The sequence below is a fragment of the Cupressus sempervirens genome, chromosome 11 (assembly GCF_028749045.1).
Source record: "Cupressus sempervirens isolate cs-2001-9-10 chromosome 11, ASM2874904v1, whole genome shotgun sequence".
NCBI lineage: Eukaryota > Viridiplantae > Streptophyta > Pinopsida > Cupressales > Cupressaceae > Cupressus > Cupressus sempervirens.
The window spans coordinates 777,470,795-777,483,249 of NC_143128.1; the positions used below are offsets into that span (position 1 = coordinate 777,470,795).

Genomic DNA, 12,455 nt, shown 5'->3' on the forward strand with positions numbered 1-12,455 from the left:
GTAGTCAAAAGGGCAAAACGAGAATCTTAACCATAAAATAAAAATCTTGCAGAAGTAGCCGAAAATTGCGGCAATCCAAGGTCTCCCCGAGTTGGATCCAACGAGACTGATCTCGCGATGATCCCACACTCGTAGCTCCCACAATGAACAAAACAATAATTCCTCATGAAGAGGATTTTGGGTTTTACTCCAACTTTCTAATTCAGAAGTGAGAAGTGAGGAATTAAATTCGTCTTTGGATACTTATTCACTTTTTGAGTGAATAATGAATTGGGGCAAATAACTAGGAGAACTAGTTAAATCTTGAATCAACTGAAATGAAAACAGGGTATTTCAAGTAGTTGGAATTCATCTATGGCAAAACTGGTAGAAATTAAAATAAAATAAAATAAAGCCTGAAAACCCCAAAAATCACAGAATTTCCTTAACAACCTTCGTGACAATGGGAACCTCTAAATGCATAGACACACTCACAAGTCTAGTCACATAATGCAAATGAGTCCAGATTTTTCAAATCATTGGAAGGTTTAATTTAAACATTTAAATAAGATACATCAACCATATAGGGAGGACATTGGTAAATATGAACAGCTGAATCACTAACTCCATGTGCCACTGCCAGGGATATAAATCTTGCACACTAAAATACATGATCAAGTGCAATTGTATATAATAACTTAGCCGAAGCAATAAATGCATTAAATCACCTAATTTGACCATTTATTCAATTATACTGAAATAACCTATTTACATCACTCACGCTTGCATAAAGCATAATGAAGCAAGAATGAAGTAAATAACCATAGCATTAAATCCCTCACATAACATAATCAGAGATATGTCCCAATATTGGATAACTAGATATCATCATAAAACACATTGTCATTTCAAAATGACATCATCATGCAATATGATCAACTGAACAACATAGTAGTCTAATATCTATGATACTGGAATCAAATTATAACATCTGACCCTCAGATCATCTCAAATGTAAAACATAGCATGAGTAACAAGTATCTCTTGGATCAAAATATAACAAGGGAAATATCCGCAACGCATAACCAATCAATCCAACATGGACAATCCATTTCTAATTATTTAAGCATTTAATAATGGTTGTAAAAAACAACATGAAAAGATACTTAAAACACATAAGTGAACACAGTCATATATATGACTAACCACTGCTATAGGAACCTAGTCCAATGTAGCAAGATAATAGTACACAGTGCAATCTCTGCACACATCTTTGGGTAATCACGAAACAACACTTGATACCACATCGATCCTAGTAACCACTGGCACAAACCTCAGTGAACCATATAGCACATCATAATCTCATAAATCAGCCACAAGCGTAAACAAAGCAACTGATACAGTAACATAAATCCAATCACCTTAAGGGTGTAGACCACTCATGGTCCCAATCACGATCTCATCACAACAAGGTTGCATCCATCAAGATGACATACAAAAATCAAATGGGAGAGGCACTACATATTCCTTGCTGCCTTTGTCCACATTACTTCATATTGAGGTTGGTTTACAAAATATGAAGAATATGATGGTGGGAAGGTGTACCTCGTGTTGGAGTAAATAGGCTATCACCTAGTAATTGATTACTATCAATTAATTACTTAGGTCCCCTATTACTTTATCTCATCTAAGCCAAACTTACGAGCGCTTTTCTATTATTAGATTGAGCTGATTTTAGGTCACATTGTCTCAATTCATAAGATGAGGATACTTGTTAGGATCTAACTTTATCATTACCTAGGGTTTGTTATTTGCTTAGTAAGCATTCATTTTTACATTATAATCATCCAACTATACTCATTCAAATCTATCAATACATATGCTTCTTTGATCTCTAGCACACAAGCATGCCTTTTTCTTTTCAAATGTGATGTGTTTTGGCTTTTGGTGATCCTTAATTCCTACATGGTATCAGACTACCACAATTGTACCTTTTTGTCCATATTTTGAGAGATCAAGCCCTAAAGAAAAATTGTCCCATCGGAGCTAAACATACATCACTGTTGGATCTAGAATGACCACTAACATAAAGATTGCTTGTCCAAATGCCAAATCTGAGAAGTTGGAAAAGTAAAATTTTCAGGTCAGGGCACCTTGTACAAATAATTGTACGAGCTATATGGCTCCATACAACCCTCCCATAATTAATGATCCTTGCATGCACATAGGCACAAATTTTACTTTTTTTGAATTTTTATTATTTTCTTCTCCAAAAAAATTAAAAAAGGCCAAAAGAGCAAGTTAAATTGACCTATGCGGGGGTTTGTACCTTATGCACGCTGGTGCTCTTTGATTGAATGATAGGGTCATATGGATACACATTGGCAATCTCTAGCAGTGCGGTGGCTAAATTGGCTGACTGTTTCACAGTTGACGACAACATATATCCTATAGTTTCTAATTCTTTTTCAGCGTTGACGAAATAAACGAAGAAGTTTTATCAGTTAGCACTTTTTTGATAGCATCTTTAGAACATTTCTTGGAATTGTGATATCTATACTTGACAAGATATGTTGACAGCATTTCAACATCTAGCAAAAAATATTTTGATGATAAAATTTTTACTGGTGGTCAAATGTTTTCTAATAGGAGGAATATTCATCCTCTCCTAACCTACATTTGGTTTAAGGAGTTGTTTTGTTTCTTTTTGCCATAACTTGGGCATATGGTGTTGAAATGGGAAAATTAATATCATTGGAATGTTAGTTCTGTGAACTTTCCAATGGTGGAATTCTCATCATCAGATTTTGTTGGTGCTACAATTGATTGCTTCTTGAAGTCAGATCATCAACTTTTGCTTCTAAGCTCGCAACATTTTACTTGTATCTTTGATTTTCACAAATCTTGCAGAATTGGTAAACTTTTTCAAAGCTCCTTCGTTACATTGATGCACTTTTTCTAAAATCTATTCCAAGCACATTATTCAATTTTTATGTTTTCACATTTTGGTCAATTTCTTGGACGTTTTGGCACCTAAAAAGGATTTGTTTGCATTAAATGACTTCGATTGATTTACTTTGCATGCATTTAAATTATTGGCCATTCTATTTGAGTACATAAGAGTGCTCACTCTTTGCAGACCAAGCGAAAAACAAAGAAAGCAATGCAATGGTATAAAAGGATGAGCTGCATAAGCTAGAATGGTTTTAGGAATCTGAAAAAAAACTTTATTAAAGGGTTTTCACAAATATTTTAGGGTGTTATATTTAATCCATTTTGATGTATTTGGTCCTATCAACGTATTTTTTATTTCCATATTTGTATATTATGTTTCTTTTGTTAATATTTAGTATAGGACTCTTTTTACAAATAAATCTGAAGTTTTGAGTTGTTTTAATTACTTTGAGGTTCCTATAGAAAATGAAATTGGTAGGAAGATTAAATTTTTGAGGATTAATGATGGTGGTGAGTTTTGGTTGGCAGTTCTTGATAGATTTTGTGAAATCACGGGATAGAAAGAAATAAAACAACTTTATACACCCCTTAGTAGAATGGAGTTCTATACTAAATGTCGATTGACATGGTGTATGCTTTTTCGAGTTGGCTTGGAACAAAAGAATTGTGCAAAAGCTGTTGCAACATGTTACGTAGTTAATAGGTCTTCTTACATTAGTTGTTTTTGATAAGACACTTATGAAGGTGTACTTGTGCAACAAAACTCTCATTCAAACATCTTTGGATCTTTGGCTGTGATGCATATGCATATGTGCCTAGGATAGAACAATCAAAATAGGAGAACATGATTGCAATATGTACCTTCATTGGCTTTGGTGTTGGTGTGAAAGGACACAAACTTACACAAATTATTATATACACAAAATTAATTAAGTGCTTGATTAAGGCTCATCTTGGCTTAAATTATGGTTCATGTATATACACACACACACACATACATATATCTACATATACATATACCTATACCTACATATATATATATATATATATATATATATATATATATATATATATATATATATATATATATATATATATATATATATATATATATATATATATATATATATATATATATATATATATATATATATATATATATGTATATACACATACACACACACACACACACACACACACACACATATATATATATACATATAAATATACATATACATATACATATAAATACACACACACACACACACACACACACACACACACACACACACATATTTGTATCATAATAAAGCACTAAAAATATATTTTTTAGTGTTTTTAACATACTTTCGGCCTCATGGGCTGTGGGTTTGCGCAGGGTCCTTGAAGGTTCGCCCATGGTCCATGGCGAGTCCAAGCAGGGTTTGTGCCACAAACTGTAGTTCCTTGAGGTTTTGCGGATCCGTGAATCCACAAGGACCCTCAGTCCTTGGCATGGACCCGTCATGGACCTAACACATATGTGGACCCGGATCTGATTGGCAGGGTCTGATCCTGCAACTTAGAAAAAAATCTCATTATCTCTAGCTATGCATGTTCAAGATCATTTATACCCAAAGAAGTTCTACTTGTACTAATTGCACCACATGTTGTGATGTTTTGATCATCAACATCATTATTTATATTGAGCTGAGTAAGATCCTCAAAGGTTGCATCCAAGTTGGCACACTCAAGGGCGTCCCAAAGCTTGGCTGCCCCATCCCTGTAGTGATCTTACTTACATGACAAAAGGCACATGTTGGTATGAATGTAAACTAAGTCTTTTACTTTTTTTGAGCCCAACCATTTACACTTCATTGATTGGATAAAGAGTATGTACTTTAATTCCATTTAGTGACAGAACTTGCAACCTGGATAGTTTTCACAAAAAAAACTTAAAAAATGCAAAGAAATTAAAGAGTGTTAATTACCAAATTGTGGAATACAAGTGGTAAATGAAAATTTTACTTTTGAGTTATGTTACCCTAGGTTTCGGGGATAGGGGGACAAGGAAACAAATTTCTTAGAAAATTTTAGTTTTTCTCGGAGCAGTGGATGGTAAGGGATGACAGTGGGAACAACTATATAAAAAATTGGGAAAATTTTAAATATATAAGGAAATTTTAAATATTCATATAAAAACATGGATAAATCATGCTTATATGAATTATTGAACCTTAACATATAATGTTTGTGTTACATAATTTAAATTTAGAGTTCACATGTAAGTGGAAATCAAAGAAATTATCAAAATTGAAACATTTATTTTATGGGATAGCCAAGGAAAGGTTTTTGGAAGTTTCCAAGTTTCCAAGACATCCCAAAAACAAGGATGGGTAAAATTTTGCAAGAAATGCATCCTCAGGTAACACTGCTTTCAAGAGAACCTTGATTACAAAAGGTTGTAGATGCCAAAATTGTTGACCACAGAGGTAACGCCATGTGATAGTTGGTCCCTTATTGCAATTGGACCATGTTTTATTCGAAAGGTAAATAAGCCAAATTCTATCTAGTTTTTTTTGTGCATTTCTTCATCTTGGTAGAGTTTTGAGAGATACCCATTAGCAGCTTCATCCGCATATGGTGCCACTTTATCTGGCATAGCAAGTAGTTTAGTGCCATAGTACCTCAAAGATAGGGCATATGCAAGGAGGGCCAATGGGGTGGTCATCCTTTCCCAACTATGATGAATGATTGTTTCCACCTTAATTACATAAGGCTTCAAATTCTATAGTCATTCTCATGTGTTTGTATTGCAATTTTCACTTTCTTCACAATTATGTCCATGTCATCATAGACATCCCCCAAACAAGGCAAATTTGCGTCTGCAAATCAGAGCATAGTCATGATAGGCTCGGTGAAATCCAATACGTATTGCACACGAACCCACCAGCTATCATCTAAGACCGATTTCTTGACCTTTTGGGCCCCCTCTGAATTCAAAGCCTTCCATACACCCTACTGGTTGGAAATAACCATTTGGCTCAATGCTTCTTGCACTTTGACAAGTCGTCTCATAATTATAGTATGAGATGCACGTCAGGTCTTAGCAACCTAAGTAAGTTAATAGCAATATGTCAATAAATATTAAGAAAATTTATATACAATTTGCTAATTGAACATGACATAAAATTTATTAAAATTGAATAAATAAATTAAATTTAGTATTTACAATTTGAATTTGCCTTCAGCAACTCCAATTCGGACAAAGATTAGAATATTGATCGTGGCATTTGGTGGTTCTTCACAAACATCTGGATTTGCTCCCCCTCTTGGTATATTTGCTTCACCTAGTCTATTTGAGTGCCAGCTTGCTGCATCCCCAAGTTGAGGGAGTGTACAGTGCATGGTGTCCAAAAATGTGGTCATATCGGCCCTCAGCCAAAGCACTTGCACCCCTACAAATTATTGCATTGTGGGTGATTACCTAGACCACATTTTGACTACCCACCAATCTCTATGGCCTAAATGAGAATTCTGGAAATGAGCTATGCATCTTTCACTTCCTTTTCACAATTAATTGCCCTTAAAAACATTGCTTCTTTAGGTGACACTGCAATCACATTAATCAATGGACAATTTCTTGTTTCTTTCCTTAGAAGCCCTTTCTTTTTGCAAAAGGGTGGCACAAACTTTTTCAAACCCAAGACTTGTGTAATTAGCTAGTGCTTTATACCATCTCCTTCCAATAAGGTGATCTCACCAAGTTGAAAAGAAGATCATTGGCATAGAGGCAACATGTAATGGCTTGATCAACGAGCTCTCGTCTCTATTTTAAATGCCGTGTCCAATGGACATGTTTTGTGTGAAGTAATTTCTACTTGATCCTCTTCCACTTCCAGTACAAGTACTTTCAAGGATGGATGTTTGGAGGTTTGAGTGGGTAATTGCATTTTTTTCTTTGTGGATAGACCACCATAAGAAAATTGTTTTGATCTTCTAACCAATTTATTAGCCACTTTTGTTCTTTTACATATGCTGCTATTTTTGCACTAGACATCTCATTCTTGTCTTGGCCCATAAAATGAAGTTTAACTCGAGAATATGAGCTATTGAGTGCTTTACTATCACATACATTACACTTCCAAATATATGACCCAACTCTTTCAATTTGTGATATTCTTGTGGTATGTCTCCATAAGGGTCCGTTTGGTTCGTGGAATTAAAAAAACCCAGATTTCTACAAACCTTGGTTTAGCCAAATAAAGGTTTTGTATATCTTCATTCCTATGTTTGGGATTTTATTGAAACTGTTTGTTTCACTCGGAAGATGCGTGTGAAGACACATTTTTATGCGTAAGCTTGGAGTTGAAGCCAAATTTCAAAAAGTAGTCCAATCTATTGTTTTTACACTCCTTAAAAAACAAAATCAGGTTTTGATTTTCAATTCCTACTTTTTTTAGGAAGTTGGAAAACCTAGTTTTCAGGCAAAATTGGAAGTCCCGTATGCTAATTCCATTTTGCAAATTTTGAAACAAACGCACAAATTTTCAAATCCGGGTTTTGAAAAAGCCAATTCCTATCATCTTCCAAGAACCAAATGGACCTCAAAGGAGATCCTATCTCAAATTTGAGTTTATTAGCTCTTTGCCCTTCCATTTAACTTTCACTACTAGTGGTGGCCATTCTTGCACAATACAATCTGATTTCTTGCTATTATAAGAAATTAAATAAATTTAAATTAGAAAAAAAGCCTATGAATCAAGCGTACAAGTGCAAAATAAGATGCACAAATATTAAAATAGATAGCTAAATTTGTTTTTGTATTTCTAAAAAAAATGAAAAAAAGAGGAAATTTTTTTTCCCAAATTTGAAAAAAAATCATCGAAGTCTCAAATAAATTCATTAAAGGACTCAAGAATGGGATCAAATGCTTACCTGAGATTCTTAGATCTACTTTGTGGAAGCTATCCAGCAGGCCATGAACGATCTTCTTCAAAAATAATCATCCGCCTTTCAAAATGTGAAAATGGAGACCATATGAGAAGAGAGCAAAGCAGTAAACAAAATGAGATGAAAAATCAATGAATGGCCTATATTAGGGCTGTATTAGGGTTTACAGGAAAACATATTAAAAAAGGTAAACGACATGTTTTAAGTTTTTTTTTTTTTGGGTTTCACGTCAATTTTGATGTTTTGCTTTTTTTGGGTCCTTAGATGCACTTGGAGGCACCCCCCTGCGCCTCCACCTTTGAATGAATCAACATCCGCGTCTGGGTGGGTGGGAGAGAATCCGGTAACTGAAACTTTTTGTAATTTCACTTATATTTTCATGTGCTTGATTCAAATAGCATCAGAAAAATAACTTCTATAAATGCTCAAGCACGAAAATATTATGTATCACCTCCCTTATTGGTATGTTGGGGGCATACCTTAAAATATCTTACATGGACAACTTTTTTATTTTTTGTCTTGGTGGATTTCTATTCAACATTGGCATGTTGCTATGCCCTATTGGTTTTCTTTTTACAAATTGTAAAGCATTTGACATTGTTAGAAGCATTTTGAAGATGTCATGATTAGAAGAAAGTCATAGAGAGTATATCTCAAGATCTTTGAAACAATCGCTATCTTTGTTAATCCACAACATGGTAAAAGTATGAGAAAGTTTTTACTAATTCAAATTATTGTATTTCACATGTCTTATATGTTACAAGCTAGAGGTGTCATTGTACCAAAAGATCAACTTGTCAATGCCCAAGACAACGACTAGACTTATAGAACATAGGAGGCGGTTAAGCCATGTCACGAATCTCGAAGTTGAACATTGGCAGTTAGTCCAACAACCCTCCACTCGACGTTACCCAAGGAGATTTGAACCTATGATCAAGCTCTAATACCACTTGTTACAAGCTAGAGTTGCAATTGCACCAAAAGATTGACTTGTCAATGCCTGATACAACGACTAGATTTATAGAACACATGAGGCGGTTAAACCATGTCACAAATCTCGAAGGGGAGCATTGGTGATTAGTCCAACACTATAAGTATGAAAAATTAAATTGGAAATGATATTGATAATAGTTTGGAGAAATTGATGGCATTTATCAAGACCATTTTTTAGTCCAAAACTTCAATCAATGGTTTTATAAGTGCACCATAAAAGAAAATGTATCTATTATTTTCATCCATTTTGCAGCAAAATTTCCAACAATATTTTAACCTTCTAGTATATCCTAGAAAAGCCATCTAGTTGCTAATACATTACAAGAAAGAGATAATGTTATTTGGGACTATTTATTATGATGCAGCAAAAGATAGAGCATCATTCAGTGAAGTTTAATCGAGTTTTATGACCAAGGACATTAATCAAAGTTGACTTTCTTTTTTAATAACATCTCTATTTTGATTGCAAATGAAAAAAAGTCAATTGAAATCTGTTAGTCCAGGTGTGCCTGTCCTACATGGCATGTTCAGTCATGGCAAATTGATACATACCCAAAGAAGTAAGATGACCATCATCTTGATGTCGATTACCTATAAGAATTTTGAACCAATATTTTCCTATGGTATCTTCAAATCATGTATGGATTACTATCAAAGTATGGAATTTTGTCTTTGCATGTTACTTGTTATCGTTGACTAAATTTTGAAGTTAAAGTTCTCCTGGCACTGATTCTCAATATACCATGCTGTGTTGTTATAGGTTACAATCCGTGATCTTTGAAGTAAAAACTTTGAATGCCCACACTTGGAATTATTTTTCTAGCTCAGTTTATCTTAAAAAATAAATTGTTCTATATTTTCGAAATAGGGAGTCTTACAAACTTAAGCTAATTAATGCCATGATGGAATTCTGTGCAGGGAAGACAAGGGCTAGAGATGCTGCTCTTAATGCTATTCAGTCACCCTTACTAGATATTGGTATTGAACGAGCAACTGGTATTGTATGGAATATCACTGGAGGAAGTGATTTGACATTGTTTGAGGTTTGTTCCTACAAAGTTGTCTCTCTGAATAAAAAGTCATGGAATACCAAAAAAATGTGCACACTACTGTAAACATTGATAGAACACAATAGTTTAATATTCTATTAAATATCAGCATATGATTAGAAAGAGATTCATTTCCTATATAGAGAGTGGAGGATGAAACCTTGCAAAGGATGAATGTGAAATGACATGCACTAAAAATAGCCGACTCTTTAAAAGGAAAAAATGCTTTCCGCCAAGGTGACTTTATTACCATTTTGAAACTAATCATTTTTAATAATTTTTTAATTTAATTCTGGTATCCCCTTAAGGCTTACTTCTCTTAAAGAAAAACATATGAAACTGAAAACACCCCAAATCATGAATTTGTCATTCTTTAGAGGCTTGTCTTTGAAAACAGACTATACACTGAGTAGAACTTCATCAAGCTGCATGGAACCTTCATAAAGATGTCACTCCTGTGTTGAATTCACAAGTTTCCAAATTATCGCCTCCTCAAATTCCCAAATTACCAATCTCTCCACCCATTGAACAACAATCTATGCTTAAAACTTGTTTGTGGAAGCTATCTCTTGCTCTACGAATGATCCTCTTCGAAAATAGTCACCTTGCCTTCAAAATGCCAAATGGAGAGCAAATGAGAAAAGAGTCCAGCTGCAAACAAAATGTGATGAAGAGTGGTTGAATGACCTCTTTTAGGGCCATTTTAGGATTTAGAAGCAAAAATTAGGTTGAAAATTGTATTTTCCCATGTGCTTTAAAGGTGTTTTAAGTGGCTAAAAAAATTAAAAAATCGTCCTTTAAGCCATCTAGGCTCGTGGAGACTGGTGGAGGCTTCTGAATGTGTCCAGAATCAGCACCCCCATTCCTCCCCCCCTTCCCCGTATCTGCCTCCACCTCTGCTACCAGGAGACATGAATCGGTATCTGAGTTACAAAAACTTATCATGGAAATATTCTACACTTAGTACTTACAAGTCTTAGTCCTAAAAGAGAAACAAAATCCTGCACATCCTTATACCCCTAGCTTGAATGATCTCTGACTGTTTCTTCGATTTTACTCCAAAAAAATTATGATACAAGATTTTAGATTCCTAAAACTAAATCATTTTCTAATTTTCATACCGATATTTGTTGAGTCTAAACATTTGGTTTCTCATTGTATGTGCCCATAAAACCCTCTGATTTCATCATTCTACAATTGTGAACTTATTTATAAACTCTACCTGATACAAATTGCTGTATGAATTCTGAGATATTTTAGATATTTTTTAAAAGCTTCAGGTCCGCAAGAATTCGATTTCCAGTTTATAACTAAGGAGTCTTCTTGATTTTTGCCTTTAATGTGTCAATTTTTCCAGCAAGATCGAACTGATTAGATGCTTAAGAAATGTTCTGATTTGTATCTCCTTCGATTTTTGCACATCCTCTGGTCTGCTCTGCTTTTGTAGTTTTCGCTTGTTGATTTGCATTGTTTGAAATGAGAACATCTTTCTTTTATAGGCTTTTACATCCAAAAGTCATATCTTATCTATTGGACACCCTGAGTAGGCAGTCCATTTGAATTGCAACCCATTTAACCTTCACTAAGGCCAAATTTGCTCCATTTTCGTTGCATTTATAACTTACTTTTCCCCTTGGCCAACTTGATTGTAATTTGATCTTCTTGATAATGCTGGGCATTTGAATTACTTGAAAGTCCCCAAAATGGAGCCCCAGAAATTGGGTCGGCGGGCTTGGATCCCCAAGTTTTGAGCTTAGATAATAGCTTCACTTGGGCTCCAATTCAATATTTGAGCTGAAATGTGCATGTCTTTGGGCGCCAACAAGATCATTTTAAAAAAATTTGCTGGATATTGGGCTTCATCACTTGATTGAACGGGCACATTGCTTGGAATGTTTGAGATTGGATCAAAGATTATACCAAATGTTTGCAACTCTTGCTCCAAAATAGATCATGACCCAGATTTTCACCATTGCAAAGTCAAATATTGTTTGGATATCGCCCAAGAACAAAGCAAACTTGGGCTTCAAGCTTTCTGATTTCACTGAAATGCTGGGCGGAATTCAAGCTATTGTTTGGCTTGAAGCCCCAAAATCTAGGAGGAAAACATAATGAGGTCGGGCTTGGAGCCCCAACAAGGTCAGAAATCCTACCTTGCTTGGGCTCCTCCCAAGTTCGGTCTAACTGACAGTTAAGCATCGAACTCTATGACTTGCCTTTGTTTTCACTTGAAACTGCAGACTGGTTTCATGATTGTTCATGTTTACTGGGATTTGGTTGTTTTCTAAATTGTAGCAATCAAATTAAGATACCCAAGCGTTTTGCAAATTTTCTAGTAGTAACTAAATCACTCTTCTTTTTATGTCTTCCACTCAAGCAATCGCCGTCTTTTGTTAATTCAACTTTCACCATGCCTTGGCTTCAAAGGTTCAGAGCCCCACAAATTGGGTGAAAAATGGTATTCTCTTGGGCTTGGAGCCCTCAAAGGAAAGGTGGAAATCAGGCCCCTCTTGAGCTCCAAGATTGAGTTCATCTCCAATTTTAGCT

At 34.8% G+C, this 12,455-nt stretch overlaps 1 protein-coding gene across 3 annotated transcripts in view; it reads left to right on the forward strand.

Annotated features, from left to right (window-relative positions):
• The window catches only part of LOC149531899 (cell division protein FtsZ homolog 2-1, chloroplastic-like), a 111,848-nt gene that overhangs the window by 71,760 nt on the left and 27,633 nt on the right, over window positions 1-12,455 (forward strand). For all 3 annotated transcript variants that reach the window (XM_089811554.1, XM_089811555.1, XM_089811556.1), the window contains exon 5: window positions 9,778-9,902. In XM_089811554.1, coding sequence (XP_089667680.1) covers window positions 9,778-9,902 — 125 coding nt within the window. The remainder of the gene's footprint in view (window positions 1-9,777; window positions 9,903-12,455) is intronic.